Source organism: Mandrillus leucophaeus, unplaced genomic scaffold, assembly GCF_000951045.1.
Source record: "Mandrillus leucophaeus isolate KB7577 unplaced genomic scaffold, Mleu.le_1.0 Scaffold108, whole genome shotgun sequence".
Taxonomy (NCBI): Eukaryota; Metazoa; Chordata; class Mammalia; order Primates; family Cercopithecidae; genus Mandrillus; species Mandrillus leucophaeus.
Window position 1 is genome coordinate 629606 of NW_012098987.1, and position 23094 is coordinate 652699.

Sequence of the window (23094 nt, forward strand, 5' to 3'; positions counted from 1 at the left end):
TCCAGCCTGGGCGACAGAGCTAGACTCCGTCTCAAAAAAAAAAATTAAAAGTAAACAGCTTGTTATTATCACTCTTACTATCCCTCCCCAAGTCCAGTCAGCCATTATGTCTCTCCTGTTAGAAGGACCTTCTCTTTCCTGCTTCAGTATGTGCTGTCTTTAGTTACCACATCACAGCCAGAGTGATCCTGTTGAAAGATAAGGTAGATCGTGTCGTATCTCTGCTCAAACTGCATGATGGCTTTCCATCAAACTCAGGGTAAAGCTGACCCTTTGTTCTAGTACCACTCTGACTTCATCTCCCACTGTGTGCTCCAAGCTACTGTACTTTTGCTAGGCTTATCTAATCGTTGTTTCTTGGACATACCAACCTGCCTGTCTCCCCTGGGCTTCTCTCTATCTCCCTAGAACTCCTTTGTTTCTTCCATATGAATGTTTGGTGTATTCCCCACTTCTTTAATTTTCCACTTCTTAGTGAGGCTTGCCTTTGTCTTAAAACAAAACAAAAATCAATTCTCATTCTGTTGCCCAGGCTAGAGTGCAGTAACATGATCTTGGCTTACTGCAACCTCCTCCAGGGTTCAAGCAGTTCTTGTGCTTCAGGCTCCCAAGTAGCTGGGACTATAGGCATGCGCCATGCCCGGCTAATTTTTGCATTTTTAGTAGAGATGGGGTTTTACCATGTTGGCCAGGCTGGTCTCCAACTCTTCACTTTTTTTTCTTTTTTTTTTTTTTTTTAAGTATTAACAGCCCTATTCTTCCCGACAGTCCTATCACCCTTAGCTTACTTTTTCTTTATAGCATATGTCACCGTAAGATCCATGAAGGCAGGGACTTGGTCTGTTTTGTTTCACAACTGTATTCTGAAGTGTCCTGCTCATAGTAGGAACTAACAAAATTTTTGAATGTTCAATGCATTTATAGACATTAAAGGAAAGACAAGTGGAATTTTTATTGTTTTTGAGACAGGGTCTCACTCTGTCATCCATGCTGGAGTACAGCAAATGGAATTTTTAAAAGTCACCTATTTAGCCTAGTTTCCCCCTTTATTTCTTCAATTGCCTAACAGCCTAGAAATACTGACCCCTAACAAAGAACTACAAAACTTCTCATTTTAAAAGTCTAGTCCAACCCTTCATTTCATTGATGGTGAAATTAAGTCCTAGAGATGTTAGCTGTTGTCTCTGAAGTTATAGCCAGTTAATTAGTGGTACAGTTAAGACCAGAATCTAGATCTCTTAAATCTCAGTTGCTTTTTTTTCATTAGTCTGTGATAACCTTAATATGAGACCAAACTTAAGAGTCAGTTCCCTGTGGAAACAAAGCAGCTAAAACTAAATATATCAGTGAGCAGAAATGGAAATAGGTAAGTAGATTGGTGATAGTCAAAGCAGTGAAACCTGATGATTCAATTCAAACTTCCCCCCACTGGTCATTATAATATAATTTATGTTTATTATGAAATAAGTAAACATTGAGGAATGTGTTTGTTGTATTTAGTGTTTTTTTTGTTTTGTTTTTTACCTCAGGTGCACATGAACTTGAACAGATGCAGCTGATTTTAGAATCTATTCCTGTTGTACATGAGGAAGATCGTCAGGAGCTTCTCAGCGTAATTCCAGTTTACATTAGAAATGACATGACTGAGCCACACAAACCTTTAACTCAGCTGCTTCCAGGAATTAGTCGAGAAGGTATTGTGACATGAGAGTGGCCCTCACATTCATGCCTGTGTGTGAAGTAGAAATCTGTGTAGGGAGCTGGAACTTTTTATCCTTAGATATGGGGCTTTCTCCCAAATAGTCTTTTTATACTTAAGGTGTACCTAAAACTTCGACTCTCATCTCCCTTTTTTTTCTGTCCTGGTGCTTAGGCTACGATCTGTTTTTTTGTTCCTCTGAATTACTTTCCAGAGCAAGTAGCAAGTATTTTGAATATAGGCACTGGGTGAAAAACCATGATGGCATTTTTTCCTCAGATATACTTGTAACTCCTATAAATGCCTGGATAAAGAGAAAGCTGCTGTGTTTCATTTCAGCAGATTTTGCAGACTTTTCAGTAGTTCCACATTCTTAACCAGTCTTTGAGTCTGTCTTCACAAATTCCATTGCTAGCTCCCTTTCTCGTAACCCTGTAGCCACTGTCACAACATCCCTGTTCATAACTAAATAAGTCCTTTGTGGGAACACTTTTTTATTTTTATTTTTTATTGAAAAATAGAGACAGGGTCTTCACTGTGTTGCCCGGGCTGGTCTTGAGCTCCTGAGCTCGAGCATCCCTTCCGCCTCAGCCTCTGAAAGTGGTAGTGTTACAGGTATAAGCCACCACACCTGGCCAAGGAGTACTTTTAAAATGCAAACTAGCAATTTCGAATTGGGAGGTGCAGTGGGGAACAGGGTGGGTGTCTGCATACCCTCTGCAGGTGTGGCTCTGCTCAGCCATAACCTGGGTCCACTTTAGAGTCATCGTCATTTATTGCTGAGTCTCACCAAGAGGATGGTGCTGTTGAAGCATTTGTAACCTTGCTGTATAATGCTATTTGAATCTTTTTCATACCCTCCTTAGGATGGGGACCATGTTTTAACTTTGAACTAAACTGAATATTTGGCCAGTGACTGGGATTAACCATTGAGCAAAGATCCTTGGTCACATGTGGCAGCACTGTGCTTGCAAGCAAGTGAACGCAGAGTGGATGGAGTTTCTGAGACTAAAGATTTATCAATTATACGCTCCATACTACTTTCTTCTTAACAGTGGAGTTTTATTTTGGGACAGAGCACATTCTGAGGCAGTGGCAACTTGGTAAAAAGAATACGTGTTCTCACCCCACACTCTATGATCTTTGAAGGAAAAAAGCAAACAGGAATAAGTACATCTGAGTGAACCTATAAGACTCCTAGGAGCCCTACTCTGGTTAATTTCCCTCAATACTTACCTTTCATCCTCCCTTTCTGTGGTTTACCGTACATTTCTCTATCTTAGCATGCTTCAGCACCATTGTAGCATTCCTGTAGTCCTGGCTGCTCAGGAGGCTGAGGCAGGAAGATCCCCTGAGCCCAGGAGTTCAAGGCTACAATAAGCTGTGATCATGCCATTGTACTCCAGCCTGGGCAACAGAGCAAAGACCCTGTGTCTTAAAATTCTCTTTTTAAAGAAAAGAATGGGTTCTTTTTAGAGTACAGGTTGGCTTGAGAGAGAAAGGCCATCTTTCTCACTTAGAAGGCAAGGATAAGAGGATGTGTGAGTGACCATAGTGAAGAAGTATGAGGATTGAGACAAATACGAAGTGGGTTTATCTGTTGAGAATGATAAAGAAGACTGGAGTATAAAGAGAAGGCCAGATAGCAAAGGTCACAATGAAATTGTTTAGTATGAATTTGTAATGAGCCAGATATGGGATATTGCAGCTAGTTTTCATCTGTTGTGTGTGGCCAGAGAGTAGATGGTGGTGATGATCCAGGGTTGAAGGTCGGTATCATAAGGCATAGAAGTGTGTGACTGGTGTAAATACAGCTTTCAGGCTGCGTGAGGAGCTGAGGAAGGCCTACTAGCCTGTTTTATTGGAAGAATTGGATTTGTGGTTAACCAGAGTCCTAAATAAAACCAGAGTTTTATTTCTGACCAATTAACTTTTTAATTGTGTAGTCTATTTTTCCCCTTTATAAGATGGGGACCTGTTAGTACAATTAAGATGCTGATTTCCTGTTGTGTAGTGTGAAGTGCTAAGGGAATCACTTAGCTAGTCATTTAAATAAATGAGATCAACATTTGCTGTTTTTCTAAAGGTAAGCAGTTCTTTTCTCAAAAACTTTTACCTTTTCTTCTGCAGCACTGGATTTCCTGGAACAAATTTTGACATTTAGTCCCATGGATCGGTTAACAGCAGAAGAAGCGCTCTCCCATCCTTACATGAGCATATATTCTTTTCCAATGGATGAGCCAATTTCAAGCCATCCTTTTCATATTGAAGATGAAGTTGATGATATTTTGCTTATGGATGAAACTCACAGTCACATTTATAACTGGGAAAGGTAAAGTGATCCTAAATTAGAAAAATATTTACTGAACTTTCAATGGACTGTATGTAGTGACTTTTCTAATATTATATATAAGACAATGTAGAAGTCTTAAAAATTTAGTACTGTAAAAGTACAAAAATTAGGTGTGGTGGCGGGCGGGTGCCTGTAGTCCTAGCTACTTGGGAGGCTGAGGCAGAAAAATCACTGGAACCCAGGAGGCAGAGGCTGCAGAGATCATACCACTGCATTCCAGTCTGGGCAATAGAGCGAGACTCCATCTCTTTTTTTTTTTTTTGAGACGGAGTCTTGCACTGTCACCCAGGCTGGAATGCGGTGGCGTGATCTCGGCTCACTGCAAGCTCTGTCTCCCGGGTTCACGCCATTCTCCTGCCTTAGCCTCCTGAGTAGCTGGGACTACAGCTACCCGCCACCATGCCCAGCTAGTTTTCTTTCTTTTTTTTTTTTTTTGTATTTTTAGTAGAGATGGGGTTTCACCATGTTAGCCAGGATGGTCTGGATCTCCTGACCTCGTGATCCACCTGCCTCAGCCTCCCAAAGTGCTGGGATTACAGGGTTGAGCCACCATACCCGGCCTAGAGCAAGACTCCATCTCAAAGAAAAAGAAAAATTTAGTAATGATCCTTAAATAGCCGTTAATTTAAATATTTAATAAAGTAATTACTGGTTAGATGATACATGATGGGAAAAGTTAAATGCTACTTTGAAACATTTTCAAAGTCATTAAGGCATATTTAGTAAATAAAATTATAAAGTCCTTAAACTGTGAAGGTTGGAAGTGAATCATTTTATGAATGTCAGAACAATTTAAGATGTTAGATGACAAGACTCAATCATATCCAGTAAAATATCTCCAGTGTCTCAGTGGTAGTTACATCTTAAGGTAAATATTATTTTTGACTAATGTTAGATGCAGTTTTTTTTGTTTTGTTTTTTTTTTTGAGATGGAATCTCACCCAGGCTGGAGTGCAGTGACGCGATCTTGGCTCACTGTCCTGCCCCAGCCTCCTGAGTAGCTGGGATTACAGGCACCCGGCTGATTTTTAGTAGAGGTGGGGTTTTATGTTGGCCAGACTGGTCTCGAACTCCTGACCTCAGGTGATCTGCCTGCCTTGGCCTCCCACAGTGCTGAAATTATGGGCATGATTCACCATACTCAGACAGTATTTGAATCTATTTTCCTAATGACAAAATTAATTTGGGGACACTTAACAGAGGTTCAGTAAAAGGGACTTTTTGAAGTCTAAACATTAGTGTATAATTTGATGTTTCATAAAGTGAAAGAATTGGATTTCTAGGGAAGTTTGGCTGGGCACGGTGGCTCATGCCTGTAATCCCAGCACTTTGCAAGGCCGAGGCGGGCCAATTATCTGCGATCAGTAGTTCGAGACCAGCCTGGTTAACACAGTGAAACCCTGTCTCTACTGAAAATACAAAAATTAGCCAGGCTTGGTGGCAGGCGCTTGTAGTCCCAGCTACTCAGGAGGCTGAGGCAGGAGAATCACTTGAACCTGGGAGGCGGCAGTTGCAGTGAGCTGAGATTGCGCCACTGCACTCCAGCCTGGGCAACAGAGTGAGACTCTGTCTCAAATAAATAATAAATACATTTCTGGGAAAGTTTAGATATAATTCTGCTTCAGAGTAGGATGGTAGCTTATAGAGTCATCAGGTGATTTTGATGTATGGCCAGGTTTGGGAACCACTAATGACAATCTTAAGATTTTAAGAAGAAATTTTTTTCCTCCTCCTCAAATATTGAGGTATTGGTATGGTATGTTTGCACAAATCTACAAACTATTTTTTCTCTCCATGTGTCCATTTCTACCCCCTAAATATGGTTCTTTTCTGAGACAGAGTCTCACTCTGTTGCCCAGGCTGGAGCGCAGTGGCGCCATCTCTCTGTTCACTGTAACTTCCTGAGTTGAAGCAGTTCTCCTGCCTCAGCCTCCCTAGTAGCTAGGACTACAGGTGTCCGCCACCATGTTCAACTAATTTTTGTATTTTTAGTAGAGATGGGGTTTCACCATGTTGGCCAGGCTGGTCTCAAACTCCTGACCTCAAGTGGTCTGCCCACCTCTGAAGTGCTAGAATTGCAGGCATGAGCCACTGCACCTGGCCTGCATTTTCTATTACACCTAGCTAAGTCATCTAATCTCTTTTCTTTTCCCTCAATGATTGTACATGTCAGTAATAGGATAGCACATTCAGTAACACATATACACAGGGAGATTTTTGCTATTCATGGTGATGAGTTTTCCAGCAAACCTCTTCTAGTTGCCCTTACTGTAAACATTTGTAAGGTACCTGATTGAGATTCGAGATGTGCATTTTGTGGCCATGAAGTCTTTTGTTTGCATGAAACTGGTGGACAAAAAACAAATTGAAAATAAATGAGAATTGGTCTTATTTCAGAATGGAAGACTCAGTTCCTCATGAAGTTACATACTTCATTGGCAATTACCAAATATGTTAACAGAGCTTACCTATCAAGACTAAGTTCTGGTAGGGCAAGGCAGGCATACGACTTTATTCTCCTATAATTATCCCCTCATAGACCTAGCACAGTGCTGTCACATAAAAAGTACTCGGTGAATTTGAAAATGAAATCATATACGTGGAATAACACTAGTGTATTGATTTTTTTCAGGTATCATGATTGTCAGTTTTCAGAGCATGATTGGCCTATACATAACAACTTTGATATTGATGAGGTTCAGCTTGATCCAAGAGCTCTGTCCGATGTCACTGATGAAGAAGAAGTACAAGTTGATCCCCGAAAATATTTGGATGGAGATCGGGAAAAGTATCTAGAGGATCCTGCTTTTGATACCAGTTACTCTACTGAGCCTTGTTGGCAATACTCAGATCATCATGAAAACAAATATTGTGATCTGGAGTGTAGCCATACTTGTAACTACAAAACGAGGTCGTCATCATATTTAGATAACTTAGTTTGGAGAGAGAGTGAAGTTAACCATTACTATGAACCCAAGCTTATTATAGATCTTTCCAATTGGAAAGAACAAAGCAAAGAAAAATCTGATAAGAAAGGCAAATCAAAATGTGAAAGGAATGGATTGGTTAAAGCCCAGATAGCGCTAGAGGAAGCATCACAGCAACTGGCTGGAAAAGAAAGGGAAAAGAATCAGGGATTTGATTTTGATTCCTTTATTGCAGGAACTATTCAGCTTAGTTCCCAACATGAGCCTACTGATGTTGTTGATAAATTAAATGACTTGAATAGCTCAGTGTCCCAACTAGAATTGAAAAGTTTGATATCAAAGTCAGTAAGCCAAGAAAAACAGGAAAAAGGAATGGCAAATCTGGCTCAATTAGAAGCCTTGTACCAATCTTCTTGGGACAGCCAGTTTGTGAGTGGTGGGGAGGACTGTTTTTTCATCAATCAGTTTTGTGAGGTAAGGAAGGATGAACAAGCTGAGAAGGAAAACACTTACACTAGTTACTTGGACAAGTTCTTTAGCAGGAAAGAAGATACTGAAATGCTAGAAACTGAGCCAGTAGAGGATGGGAAGCTTGGGGAGAGAGGACATGAGGCAGGATTTCTGAACAACAGTGGGGAGTTCCTCTTTAACAAGCAGCTCGAGTCCATAGGCATCCCGCAGTTTCACAGTCCAGTTGGGTCACCACTTAAGTCAATACAGGCCACATTAACACCTTCTGCTATGAAATCTTCCCCTCAAATTCCTCATAAAACATACAGCAGCATTCTGAAACATCTGAACTAAAACACTCAGCAGACATTTGTCTTTGTATTCATGAAATGTGTTGTCTTTTTTTTATTACTAGTGTTTAAGTCATTTTTTACTTGAATCAGATGGTGTCATTTAGTAAGGATTTTATGAGTTCCTTGGTTTTTAAAATCCAGACTTTCTTTTTCTACATGTGAGAGTTTTCATTTTAACTGGCATGTCATTTGCACACAAAAGTAAAGACTAGAGCAAAATAATGCAGGAGGAGAAAAGAAATGCACTAAGACAAGTAAAGAACATTCTCTCATAGAACAATGATCTGTTTTACAGGAAACAAACCTTGCCTTGAAATTTACACAGTGAGACTGTACATAATTGCATGAAAATAGCTATTTTTTTCCTAAGACATTTTTCATTCATGAGTATTTTCAAGTTTTTCATACTGTACACATTTCTTAAAACACATGATACCAGCAGCAACTGAAAATGAATGCCGAATTTGGTACACATGTGTTATCTACCTCAAGGTAACAAGAGTATGTGGCAAAACATATACCACCCATAGTGCTTCACAAAATGCACTTCTATTTAGCCAGCGTTTATTGTAGTAAACTATTCTTAATAAAAACTCATTCACTGTTTATAAATGTTCTGATATGCATTCTTTATAGTGAAGTGTTAATACATCACATCTTATTTATTTTAGCAAATCAGTATATTTTCTGTATTTAATTATAAAAATTAACTTAGTTTTTAAAATTTATTTGCAAATACACTTTTTCCATTTGGCACTATGGTTTGTTGCCTACCTAGCTGAATCTATAATATCAGCTTATCCTAAGGCTGTCCACGTACTTAATTTACTTAAGTGTTCATTTTAAGTAACGTGCTCACTGTGTATAGGAATTTGTATTTTGGAGGTGCTTGATCTATCTACAAAGAAAAATTAATTAGGAATTACTTTATTATAAAATGCTCCTAGAAGTCTTAATTGTGTTTATTTTTTAAAAAAAACGAATGTTAGACTTGTGTGCATGGAAGTAATTAAGGTACATCATTATTGTAGTTTAAAAGTTGTACATGATAAGACATTTTGTTTTTACTGTATGTTTTTACTGAATGATCTATTCCCCATCCCAAGGCAAGCATGAATAAAATTAGGTTAAACGTAGCATGTGGCATCGCAGTCTCTTAGAATTTGTTTCATCTATTTTATTTTATTGAATACTGTCTGTATCTTCGGTTATCCTGTTTGAAGAAAAAGGACAAATAAAACATGGCCAGCAAATACGGCTCCTGTTTCACTCTTGGATTAATGAAAATTTTCTGCTAGAATGAAAATTACTACCAGAATCACTTTGAATTATGGCTATAAATTGCTAGTCTGAAAGGCTGAGAAGGTTGAAGTCTTTTGACTTAAACCATCACACATTAGAATGGAATAAGGCTTTATAGTATTTCAAAACTGTTAGGTAAAATGTGTAGTTGAATCTTTGAACTGTGCAGTCAGAGAAAACTTGAGAAGTATTTGCTCCGTAATACATCTTTGCTTATGAACTTACCCTTGTACCTATCCAGCTATAAAACCATCCTCACTTTTCTTTCATCCTTGTTCTGTACAACACCAATTCTGTTAATATCTGCCCGCCTACCTTCTCAAAGCCATGTGTGTATATATATATATATTTTTTTTTGTTTTCTGGTTGAATACTGTCCACGTTATGAATTTAAACATAGATTACCTTAAGAGGACAAGCTCTGAAGTGCAGTCATGAGAATTGATTTGTGGGGCGGGGGGAAATGGGACACTTGTAGTTGGATCTGGGTGGGGTGACAAGTGCGGAGGCTTTGAGTGTCATAAGAGCATCAGACAGGAGGTAAAGGAAGCAACGGGCAGCAGACATTGGTCCCTGATTCTCCATTATAACCATTTTTTTGCAAGTCTATGTTCGTTTTGAGGATAATTAGCTTTGACTCAAATGCTGTCTTCCCTGAAGGAGGCCTAGGATTTTTCTTACTGGGAAACTTGGCTCCTGGGCTTAATCCACATTTGTTACTGTCACCTTGGCAGTTTAGTGGCCATCTACACAATGATCTGACTTGTTGGCATTAAAAAGTCAAAACATAGTCATCAAAGAAAAAAGAAAATAAAACTGAAACCGTTTATATAAAATATGCTTGCTTTAGGGTGACCCAGGCTGAGTACTAAGTATTGTAAAGTCAAATTTGCAATAAAAATTTTATGTGCCATTTACTTTGTCCCCACTTGCAATCAAAGTATCTTTATAGGGTAATGAAGATGAAACACTCAAAGAGACAAGGTCTTGCTCTGCCACCCAGGTTGAAGTGCAGTGGCGTGATCACAGCTCACTGAACCTTGAACCTAGGCTCAAGTGATCCTCCCACCTCAGCCTCTTGAGTACCTAGGTAGCTGGCACCTTTGTCAAAGATCATTTGACCATATAGATGAGAATTTATTTCTGGGTTCTCTACTCTGAGACAGGGTCTTAACTCTGTGGCCCAGGCTGGAGTGCAGTGACATGATCATAGCTCACTGCAACCTTGACTTCTCAGGCTCAGGCAATCCTGCCTCAGCCTCCTGAGTAGCTGGAGCCACAGGCATGAGCCAACATGCCCAGCTAGTTTTTAAATTTTTTTTTTATAGTTCTTTTAAAATGTGTTTATAGAGACAGGGTCTCCACATGTCACTCAGGCTGATCTTGAACCCTGGGCTCAAGCAATCTTCCTCAGCCTCCCAGTGTGCTGGAATTACAGGTGTGAGCCATTGTGCCTCACTGTAAAGCATTTTTTTCTGACATGAGTATGGCCACCCCTGCTCTTTCTATCATTTGCCTGATAGCTTTAGTTTTAATTGCTACGCCACAACATATTTTTTTAAATGACATCTTCCAAAATTTTGCTTCTACCAACATCTTTGCAGTGAGAATTCTTGTGAACATGTGTAAGAAAGAGTGTCTTTAGGGCAGATAACCTAGGAGTAGAGTTGCAACGTATCTTCAAGTCTATGAAGATGCCATATCCCTGTCCAAAAGTGATTGTACTGACTCACATTCCTGCCAGCAATGCACAAGAGTTCCTATTCATCCACACGCCTCCAAACAAGAAACCAAGTTTCTTCCACTGAATTAATCCTACCAGCTTTGCAATGTTCAGTTTACAGTAGAAATCAGGATTTCTAATTCCAAACAACTGCATGGCTGGAAATCATGACTACACCTTAGGGATCCTTACGTAGCCACTTCAATATGAGATCGCCTTGTTTCTCATTTCCTACTGCTGCAGCCACTGCAGCTTGGGAACAGAGGCTTTAAATCTTAAAGGCTGAGCCAATTATGTAATTATACTGGGAGCCTTATCTAAGGAGAAGTAGATAATGAATCAAATAGGGTTTTCAAATAAAATCCAAGCAAATATCACCTTTGCTTCTCAGTTAAGACACCTGTATAGTATTGCTTATGAAATTATCATTTTATTTGCAGGTACTGTTTTCCATTCAATGCTTTGGTGTGTTTTATATAGAGCACATTTAGTTAGTGGTCTAGTCAGCAAGTGGACAGTTGTCTGAACCGCTGACCTGCTCCCAGCCTTTTCAGTACCTGCTTACTATTGAGTTAAAAGACAATAGAAACTCTACCCTAAGTAGGTCCATCATGTATGGCGTATTAGTCAATTGCAGTTTTACCTGATGCCTCTCCATGTGAGCATTGTTTATCATTCAGATCCTAGTACCTTCTGAGTAGAGAGAAAGAAGATTGAACTGGAAATCAGGAGATCTGAGTTCTGGACCCAGTTTTACCACTGACTGTCCGTCACTTGGGTGTCACGATCTTGGTGAGCCTAAGTTCCTTATTAAACTAGAAATGCGTATTGCTCGAGCCTGACCTGAAACAACTTCTGAACCAGACAGTGTCTTATTTAATTCTAACCCATCATAATAGCACAGCGATTAGCTCTTGCCAGGATGTGCTTGCTTAATAGATCTTATTTCTGTATTATCTTTATTGAACTGGCTGCATTAAATGTGCCTTTTAAGCAGCCTGAGAATGAAATTTTGTGTTTAGTGCATCCTTACCAGTTGATAGGTAGAGAAAAAGGCAAAAGTATTGGAACGCCAGGGTTGTTTGCCTTTGAAAGAGCAATGCAAACTCACGAAGCTCTTTCCTGTAGGATCTAGGGCAGTCTCCTTAATTAAGCCAGGTGAAGAGAAGGATCTTTGTGAGCTCTTTCAACATAGATTCCAACATCTATGTAACAAATATCTTACAGAAGGGGAAGGGTGTTTGATCGTCCACATTAGAGCACTGTTTCAGTTATAATGCAGAGGTCTAACAAAGAAATTCCACTGGATTCACATGTTTATCTGAGTATAATACAGTGGTAGTGTCACAAACCTAGCTAAGCAGAATACTGACTTTCCATTACAATTGCCAGCCTCTGCAACATCTTGCCTAATTAGGTCTTAGTGCTGTTGTAGTTGGGTGAGTGGGAACACTGGTGCCAGATTTGAGATGCTGCTCCCAGTCTCCTGGTTCAAAGTCCAGTCCAAGCCTGTTTCTTCATGCCTAATGTAAACCACAAACTTGGAGCCACGTCTGTACATTTAGACTCTGCTTCCACCTGGACTTACCAATCCCACACCCTCCTGACTTGAACCTCTGAGGCAACCTCAGCTGCCAGCTGGTACATTGAACCTTGCAGCATTGCATAGTGTTTAGGCACACATGCTGCAGAGTCAGATCCAATCAAAGCTTAAAACTGTTCTTCTGCTTACAAGCCTTGTGGCCTTGGAGAGGTTATTCAACCTTTTGATTTTCCTCATTTGTCAAGTAGAGCTAATGATACCTAATTCGTAGAGTTGTAAGAATTCAATGACATACTGTACACACAGGCTTTTTAGCATGATGCCTGGTACTTTTTAAATTTATTTTTCTTTTTGAGATAGAGTCTCGCTCTGTTGCCCAGGCTGGAGTGCAGTGGTGTGATCTTGGCTCGCTGCAAGCTCCAGCCCCCGGGTTCACGCCATTCTCCTGCCTCAGCCTCCCGAGTAACTGGGACTATAGGCGCCCGCCACCATGCCTGGCTAATTTTTTGTATTTTTAGTAGAGACAGGGTTTCACCATTCACAGGATGGTCTCCATCTCCTGACCTTGTGATCTGCCCGCCTCGGCCTCCCAAAGTGCTGGGATTACAGGCTCACGTGAGCCACTGCGCCTGGCCAATGCCTAGTACTTAATAAATCACCATTGCGCTTGTCCTGTTTGAATTACTGCCCACTGCCACCCAAATTGTACCGAACCCTGGATTCTGACCTTGACACTGCCTTCAGTATTGCATTCTCCTATCAATCTAAACTTCTGGCCTTGACCTACAGATGGCTTCTCGCTCTAGACATAGTACCCACCAGCTCTATCCCACTTTTGGCTCCAGCTTCTGGTCCTTTCTCACCAGCCAAACCCTTACACAAACGAATTCAGTGAAGCAGCTCTCAGACTCCAAAAGACTAGACTGAGCCCACCAGTCTTCAATTGCTTCCCCCACCCCACCCCCTAGAACAAGCATCTTCATTTAGAAGCCAAAAGCCTTGGAGTCACTTTACAAACTCCTTTCTCTGAAAACTCACATCCAATCCATCGATGAATCCCGTGGCCGTATCCAGAATCTGACCCCTTTTCACCATCTCCATCGCTGCCCTGTGATCCAGTCCACCCTCCCAGTCTGCTGGACCATGCCTATTGCCTCCTAACTGGCCACCATGCAGTTTACGGTCAGTACAGCAGAGTGATCCTTGTAAGGCCTAAGTCAAACCACATCACTCCTCTAGTTTCTCAAAATTTGAATGATTCCCCTCCTGAGGGTAACTACCAATGTCTTTACCGAGTCTCACAGGCACCTCTCCACTCCTCCCTCCTGTGGCTCGCATGGGTCCAACAGCACTGGGCCACAGTTGCTCCCATCTTAGGCTTTCTGACATGCTCTTCTCACTGCCTTGAAAGCTCTTGGCCCAGAGAGCTGCATCACTCACTCCCTCCCTCCCTCATTAGAAGTTTTGCTCAAATGTCACTTTATCACAGAGGCTGTGCCTGACCAATGTATATATAAAATAGCATGCATCCCATCAGTCATATGCCCCTGACCCGCTTGATTTTGCCTTCCAGCACATAACCACTGACATGGTATATCTTTATTTACAGATTGTAGTCCCACGTTAGAATATAAGCTCCTTGAAGCAGGGACTTTGGCTCTATCCCCAGCCCTTACTCAGGGCGTGGGACATGGTGAGCACACCGTATTTACTGAATGCAGGCATGAAGGAAACTGATGCTGGCTGCCTCGTTTGTAAATTCCCTCTGGATTGATGGTGCTCTGGAACAGCGAAGCTCTGTTGATAGGGCCGGGGTTTGCTTGTTCGTTTTGGGGTTATAGTATTCATAGTTCTCCAACTTTGTGCAATTTGCAAAGGGGTATCTAACTTTGGGATTCCTTCGATGTGACTCTCCTGAACCAGCAAGCTCCAAGTTGCAATCCGAGAACAGTTAGAAATTCTCGGAATACGTAAGACTGGTCGGGCTGGTTTATTATCCTTAATTGCATTGTCAAGTGTAGGTGCGGTTTAGGTGAACCATTGTATTGCTCCTGAGTCAGCTGCTCAGCTGCTTCCCTGCTCTCCTGGCTGGGATGACTGTACCTGTTAGGATTGCACAACACGCTCGTGACCCAGTTAAGACAACGCAGTGCAGTTTGGTTTTCAACTGTCTCTGCGCTATTGCTGTTCGTAACCCTGGCAGCCGAGCCGGGCCTAGATTCTACATCTAACTCAGGATCTGTGGCAACAGAAACCACCTCACAGCAGCCTTTGCAAAAACAGTAAATTTATTAGGATTCAAGGGTGATTTCTGGAGCCCAAGAACTGGATCTCAGGAAGAACCGGAACCAGGCCTGGGGAGGGGGAGCACCAGTAGCCCAGGCAGGACGCTGCATCTCATCTCTGCTCTATTCTTTATCAACCAGCTGGGCTTCTGATCCCAACAGTGGGTAGAATCAGGTTACTTACAGCTTCAACTTCAAATGTAACCCTCCAGCTATATAGAGTTCTTCTGTCTGTCCATCCCTCTGCCTATTTCTCTTTCCCAATTCAAGGTTTCTCTGAAAGCAAATCATATTGGCCCTCCCCCTAGTTAACTATGGCCAGTTGGCAGGGTTATGTTGAGGGATTGCTGCTGCTGTTGGGAGTCAACCGTTCTTGATCGGGAGTGGAAGGCAGGTAGGAAAATCATTTTTAGCTGTCCGTCCCCATATGTACCTGGAACACATGGCAATAAGCTATCTCTTCCTGTTTATTTTTTTACAGTCAGCTGTCAGACATATTATTTCTGTAGGGCACTGCTTCTCCAACCAGACCCACTGGGGTCCTCCAGGCATTGATGTCACCAGCTTGTCTTTTTTTTTTTTTTTTTTGAGACACAGTCTGACTGTCACCCAGGCTGGAGTGCAATGGAGCCATCTCAGATCACTGCAACTTCCGCCTCCGGGGTTTAAGCGATTCTCCTGCCTCAGCCTCCCAAGTAGCTGGGATTACAGGGTCGTGCCACCACGCCTGGCTAATTTTTGTATTTTTAGTAGAGACAGGGTTTCGCCATGTTGGCCAGGCTAGTATCAAACTCCTGATCTCAAGTGATCCACCCACCTCGGCCTCCCAAAGTGCGGGGATTACAGGTGTGAGCCCCCGCACCTGGCCCCAGCTTGTCCCTTGTGGAGTTCATCAGGATAGTTTATAGCTTTATTAATTACAATCCCTTGACTTATGTATAGTGATGATTGGTTGGTGATTTTTAGAGCATACTTCTATACTTCATGTGAGTTTCATAATAATCCTATGAGGTCAGGTAGACCAATTATTATCCCCATCTGCGAGTGAAGGATACAGAAATAAATTAAGTAACTTGCCCAAGTTTGGGCGGTAGTGAAATCAGGACTAGAATTCAGGCTATTAATTCCTAGACAGTTTTTTTTTTTTTTTTCAGTTTTCCTATATGACTAAAAAATGTACTCAACTGTCTGTTAGGTGTCATGCCAATATACTTGTTAAATTTTAAGTTACTGATTCAGCAATTTTTAATTTTAAAATATGTTCCCATTTTATTACAATATAACTCTTAAAACTATTAATTTCATTTTCTGAATTAATTTTTTTGAGATGGAGTCTCGCTCTTGTCACCCAGGTTGGAGGGCAATGGCGTGATCTTGGCCCATTGCAACCTCCGCCTCCTGGGTTCAAGCAATTCTCCTGCTTCAGCCTCCTGAGTAGCTGGGATTACAGGTGCATGCCACCACACCCAGCTAATTTTTGTACTTTTAGTAGAGATGGGGTTTCACCATGTTGGCCAGACTTGTCTTGAACTCCTGACCTCAGGGGATCTGCCTACCTCAACCTTCCAAAATGCTGAGATTACAGGCTGAGCCACCACACCCAGCTTACTGAATTTTAAAATTTTATTTTATTTTTTTTCAGAATCAAGGTCTCACTCTGTCACTCAGGTTGGAATATAATGGCACAATCACAGCTCACTGCAACCTTGAACTCCTGGGCTCAAATGATATTGCCTGCTTCAGCCTCCCAAGTAGCTTGGACTACAGGTGTGTGCCACCACACCCAGGTAATCTTTTTAAAAAGGTCTTTTTTTTTTGTAGAGTCAGGGTCTCGCTATGTTGCTCGGGCTGGTCTCAAACTCCTAACCTTAAGCACTCCTCCAACTGCTGGGATTACAGATGTGAGCCACTGTGCCTGGCACTACTTAATTTCTTTATACATAACAGTTGGGTAATTTATGATTTACCAACTGTATTCTGTTTATGGTTTATTATCTTCTAGAATGTAAGCTCCATGAGGGTAAGAATCTTTGTCAGAGTTGTTCACTGATGAACCTTAACACCTGGAACAAGATCTATACATCATAAACCCTCAAAGATGTGCTGAATCTATTTTTTTTTTTTTTTTTTTTTTTTTGAGACAGAGTCTCACTTTGTTGCCCAGGCTGGAATGCAGTGGCGCAGTCTTGGCTCTTTGCAACCTCCGCCTCCTAGGCTCAATTCATCCTGTCACCTCAGCCTCCTAAGTAGCTGGGACCACAGGTGCCCACCATGTCTGGCTAATTTTTGTGTTTTTAGTAGAGACAGAGTTTCACCATGTTGATCAGGTTGGTCTCGAACTCCTGACCTCAGGTGATCCACCCGCCTCGGCCTCCCAAAGTGCTGAGATCACAGGCGTGAGCCACCATGACCGGCCTACTTCCCTCACTATCAGAAAACCCCACCATACATGCCAGGTAATCATATTCATCCTAACACAGGGTTCCTATTTTATACATATATGTGTGTGCACACATGCACACACATATACACTTTGCAGAGCTTATTAAAGGATTTTTTCAAAAAAGAGAATGTTGGAATCAAAATTCTTGTATATATTGCTTTAAGACAAAAATCCTGCCTGAGTCATTGATTTAGCTACCTTCCCATGCTCAACAGGAGAAAAGACAAAGGAGTTCTAAGACTTCTAACAAATGTTAATTTATGTACCATCCGCATTCAGACGTCATTTGAGTTCTATTGTTCATAATGATCAATTAGCATAAAAGAACTATAGAGGTTCAAGTCCATGTTTCACAAAATACACATTAAAGTTTGAAATTATGATGTCTCAGAGGACTTACAAGGATACTTACATGATAATATGTGACTTAGGATGTTTCATTTTTATAAATGTTTCCATCACCAACTCCCTTAGCACTATCTTCTGAATGGCTTCACTGTTTAGAATCTGTCTCCTGCACCCCTGCATCGCCAGGCCTTTCCTTACCTGTCCAGCTGCTGAGCAGAAAAGCATGAGGACATTGTTTTATTTCTAACTTTTAAGAAAGTAGGCCAGGCATGGTCGCTCATGCCTGTAATTCCACTACTTTGGGAGGTCCAGGCAGGCAGATCACCTGAGGTCAGGAGTTCGAGACCAGCCTGGACAACATGGCAAACCCCTGTCTCTACTAAAAATATAAAAATTAGCCGAGCATGGTGGTGGGTGCCTATAATTCCAGCTACTCAGGAGGCTGAGGCAGGAGAATTGTGTGAACCTGAGAGGTGGAGGTTGCAGTGAGCTGAGATCATGCCGCTGCATTCCAATCTGGGCAACAAGAGTGAAACTCTGTCTTTAAAAAAAAAAAAGAAAGAAATAGAAGTTCATTGTTGAAAAATTAGAAAATGCAGGTAAGGAAGTGGGAAAAATTCCCTGGAATCCCATTACCTGGGTATAATCACTGTTAATTACTATTAATATTTTGGGTCTTTCCTCTTCCCCTCACTCCCTCCAGGCTAATTGCTTTATTTTTTCATACTTAACAAAGGTAAAAATAATTCAAAGATGCATAAAAGTAATTTTCTGTTTTCGCTCTCTCTATATTCTCTCCCCTCCAAATATCCCTATCTCCACAGGTAACCGACATTATTATACATTTATCCAGAATTTTTCAAATGTATATGCAAATATATATGTACTTATAATTGGGTTATTTCGCATACAGTTCTGCAACTGTCTTTTCTCACAATACATTTCAAGCATCTTTCTATGTTGGTAGTAATTGACTTTGTTGTTCCTAATGCCCGCAGAGTATATAATTATGAGGATGCATCATCATTTGTAGAACCAATTTCTTATGAATGGACATTGTTTACTATCACAAGCAACACTGTAATAAACATTCTTTGTGTGTCTTTGAGTCATTTCTGAGGATACGCTTTTAGAAGCAGAAACTCTGGAACAGAATTGGTTTACGCTGAACATTTCAGTGGATCTCCCACAGGCTTTGAGCCTGTCTGCCCAGTGCAGCAGATGGGTTATTTTCAGCTGGTACTTCTGTCTTAGGCTGTGTCATACCCATTGGAAATGTCGTGCATTTCACTCCTGGATACCAAATTGCCCCCTAAACGGCCGTACCCATTCATATCTACAAACAGTCTGTTTCTCCAACCCAAGCACCCACTTTTCCTCACTCTGGCCAGCACTGCATATTATCAGGGAGTTCACCTTTTTCACAATTTTTTTTTTTTTTTTTCCCCAGATGGAGTCTTGCTCTGTCGCCCAAGGCTGGAATGCAGCGGTGTGATCTTGGCTCACTGCAATCTCTGCCTCCTGGGTTCAAGCGATTCTCCTGCCTCAGTCTCCCAAGAAGCTGTGATTACAGGCACACACCACCACACCCGGCTAATTTTTGTAGTTTTAGTAGAGACAGGGTTTCACCATGCTGGTGGGCCAGGCTTGTCTTGAACTCCTGACCTCGTGATCTGCCCACCTCGACCTCCCAAAGTGCTGGGATTACAGGCTGAACCACCACGCCCGGCCTCATAATGATTTTAAAGAACACTCTAAATATGTCACGCGGGTTGCGAAAGTCCCTGATATATATTTTTTCTTGTGTCTTTCACATAGATTTTTTGTTTGTTTCAAAGTAGCTCAATCTGTTAATATTGTCTTTTATATAGCCTAGATTTGGTATCACACTTGGGATGCCCTTTCCCATACCAAAATTATTGAACTAGCCTTCTATATTTAATGTATTAGATTTATATCTGTAATCCACTTCAGATTTATTTATTCATTTTTGAGACAGAGTCTCGCTCTGTCACCCAGGCTGGAGTGCAGTACCACGATCTTGGCTCACGGCAACCTCTGCCTCCCAGATTCAAGTGATTCTTCTGCCTCAGCCTTCCAAGTAGCTGGGATTACAGGCATGTGCCACCACACCCAGTTAATTTTTATATTTTTGGTAGAGATGGGGTTTCACCATGTTGGCCAGCCTGGTCTCAAACTCCTGGCCTCAAGTGATCCACCCACCTTGGCCTCCCAAAGTGCTAGGATTACAGGTGTGAGCCACTGTGCCTGGCCCACCTCAAATGTATTTAGTAGCTTCATTTTGATATAATGCATATACCATACAATTCGCCCTTAAGAAGTATACAGTGACATGCTTTTTACTATATTAACAAGGTTGTGCAACCATCACCACACTCTGATCTCAGAAAACTTTCATGTCCCCTAAAAGAAACCCTGTCCCTACTAGCAGTCATTCCTCAATCTATCTCCTGGATCCAGTGATCCTGGGTCCCTGCCTCTGGTGTCTCTCTGGGACTTTGGAGTCTGCTTACCCTGCCACGCCTGCCCATCTTCCCTGCCCCTCCCTGCTTTCGTGTTCTTCTCAGACCTTGGACTTGGCTTTTTAATGCATATTACAGTGTCCACCCCTCCCCTCTCCCCTTGGGAACAGCAAGTCCTGGATGCTGCTTTCCTTCAGATCCAGGGCACCAACTATACTAATCAGCAACTTGTCAGCCTCTAAGCATGTTTCTGCTGATCCCTGAACACCTCATCCTGACTCATCCCACAACTGCTCACGATTCAGTCTGAACATGTCTCACTCAGCCGTGCCACCCAGGAGACAGGGCCTCCTGCTTGATTCTGTATTCCCCTTCCCCTGATACGATCACATGTAAGATGCATGTGAAGCCATGGGAAGAAATGAGGTGGTTGAGAACAAGAGTGAATGGTGAGAAGGAACCAGGACTGATCCCTGTAGGACACTAACAGTCAGAGGCCAGAGACAGGAGGCACAGCCAGCAATGGAAGCCGAGATGAAGTGATGAAAGAGGTAGACAGAAAATCAGGAGAACAGGGGGACTCAGAAGTCAAGAGACAAAAGCGTTTCAGCTTGGAGGGGGAGGCCAGCAGGATCAAATGCTGCTGAGAGAATTCACATACGAGGCCTATTAAAAGGTATACAATGGACTTGGCAACAGAAAGATCATTGGTGAATTTAGCAAACTTCCACATCCATGATCAGGTAACTCCACTATTTAACATCCTTTAAGACTCCCCAGTGCCCTTCAGATAGAGTACCCTTTGTTCCAGCATCATCTCTCTCTTTTTTTTTGGTGACGGAGTCTCGCTTTGTCTCCCAGGCTGGAGTGCAGTGGCGCTATCTCAGCTCACTGCCAGCTCTGCCTCCTGGGTTCATGTCATTCTCCTGCCTCAGCCTCCTGAATAGCTGGGACTACAGGCGCCCACCACCATGCCCGGCTAATTTTTTGTATTTTTAGTAGAGATGGGGTTTCACTGTGTTAGCCAGGATGGTCTCAATCTCCTGACCTCGTGATCCACCTGCCTCAGCCTCCCAAAGTGCTGGGATTACAGGCGTGAGCCACCGCACCCGGCCCGGCATCATCTCTTATCACTTTCACACACTCACCCCAGGCTCCAGACAGACTGAGCTACTTGCATGGATAGATGGCCCTTTCTCTCTTGCTCCCGTACTGTCCCCTCTGCATGGAACCCTTTCCTCTCTCAAACTCTCAAATGTCCTTCCTGACTAGCTCAAGTGCCATGTCCCCCAGCAAGCCCTCCCTGACCTCTCAGATTGGGTTGGGTGGTTCTTTTCTCTCTTCCCATAGTACCTTGTGTGGGTACAAGGTACATTTTCCCCTGGGGGTATGTCTTATCCAGTTTTGTTTTGCAGTCCTCTGGCCAGGGCCTGTCCCCCGGTTTTCCCAGGCATGCAGTGAAGCAAGCCTTGGTAGTAGAGGTGGGGGAGTGCATCCAGCTTCCCTCAGACCAGAAAACTTGCAAGCCAAACTGGCTGTGAGCCACGGACTTCTCTTTGGGTTCACGTAGGTCAGGTTTGCTAAGAGACCTGGGCCAGGAGTGCAATTCTTGGCAACTTAGTCCTTGGGGTCATTAGGTTGAAAAATCCCCAGTTTTACCAGGTTGATTGCTTTTCCCAGCACTATCTATGTCTCCCCACACAACCGGCCTTGGCATCTCTCCACCTCTACCTGCTCTCCTGCCCCAGGTCCCTTCCCTCTGCATGCACTCATCTTCCAAGCATCTGAGGGACTCTCACCCACTCGCATTTGCCTCCGCATGTATTGGTCTCCCTGGGGTCTTCCCTCACCCCACAGGTCTTTGCATCGTACGTGGGTAACCCTGAGTCTGGTCTCTGTGGTTAGATGCGAACTCCCCGCAAGGGCGAGGAGAACCCTCTTCCTCCTTGCATTTGCGGAGTGCAAACCTCCTACACTCTACTGACTGAATTCAGGGAATATCGACTTGCACGTTATCAGCGACCAAAGAGGCAGGCATTAGAGGGCCAAAAGCTTTCAAACCAGTTTGAGTGTGGTTCTTAGGCGCACTGAGTTACACGCAAGATGTACCCATGGCACGCTCCTCCCCTAAAACCCCACTCCCAAACTCAGGGCTCAGCCGCCTCCTTGCCCTAAAGCCAGGCGCCCCCTTGTGGAAGAACACCTTCTCCTCAAATATGTCAAGCGCCGCTCCTCGCCTGCAAACCACACGTTGTCCCGGCAGAAAACCCTTCCTAAGATTAGAGAGTAGATTCGCTTTGCTCACTTGGACTCGGGAAGGGGAACATCACACACCGGGGCCTATCATGGAGAGGGGGGAGAGGGGAGGGATTGCATTGGGAGTTATACCTGATGTAAATGACGAGTTGATGGGTGCTGACGAGTTGATGGGTGCAGCACAACAACATGGCACAAGTATACATATGTAACAAACCTGCACGTTATGCACATGTACCCTAGAACTTAAAGTATAATAATAAAAAATAAATTTAAAAAACAAAAAACAAAAAAACAAACAAACAAAAAACATGTAATAATGCATGTGGTTTATTACTGATAATAAAACTGTGCCTACTCCTGTCATAAAATTTAGCAAGTGAGGCAAATTATAAAAAAGATTCCACTAAAAAAATTTACCACAATCCTACCTTCCACAGATAGCCACTGTTGACATTCTGGTGTTTTATCTAGTCCCTTTTCTATGAAAAGATATGAAATATGTAAAGAATCTACATATGGGTATACATAACATAGAAGTTAAATTATAAATTTGGCAGCTGAGGCCATGCCTCCTCCAGACTGTAGCTGAGCCCTCTGGCCTTGAACACCCCCTGCCCTGCTCAGCCTGAAGCCTGCCCTCCCTCAACACCTTGGCACCCCAGCTTCCCTATCCTGCTCTACTTTTGTTTTCTTCAACATTTACCACCTCTCCCCTCTGAACAGTTTCCTCATGTATCATGTTTACTTTGCGTCTGTCCATCGCGCCTCAATATAAGCACCAAGGCGGCAGAATCCTTGTCAGTTTTGTTCAGTGATGCACCCCAAATGCCTAGAACAGCTCAAAGCACACAGTAGGTACTAAATAAACCTTTGTGAGAAGATGACTTAAGATTATATAAATCTGCTATTTTTCATCTTTAAAAATT

The 23094-nt window shown here is 42.4% G+C and overlaps 1 protein-coding gene across 1 annotated transcript in view; it reads left to right on the plus strand.

The window, feature by feature from the left end:
* MAPK6 (mitogen-activated protein kinase 6) overlaps window positions 1–9038 on the plus strand; it is a 131465-nt gene extending 122427 nt beyond the window's left edge. Inside the window, exons 5-7 of the mRNA XM_011986212.1 lie at window positions 1530–1694; window positions 3830–4031; window positions 6685–9038. Coding sequence (XP_011841602.1) covers window positions 1530–1694; window positions 3830–4031; window positions 6685–7783 — 1466 coding nt within the window. The 3' untranslated portion in view covers window positions 7784–9038. The remainder of the gene's footprint in view (window positions 1–1529; window positions 1695–3829; window positions 4032–6684) is intronic.
* Window positions 9039–23094: the final 14056 nt, after the last annotated feature.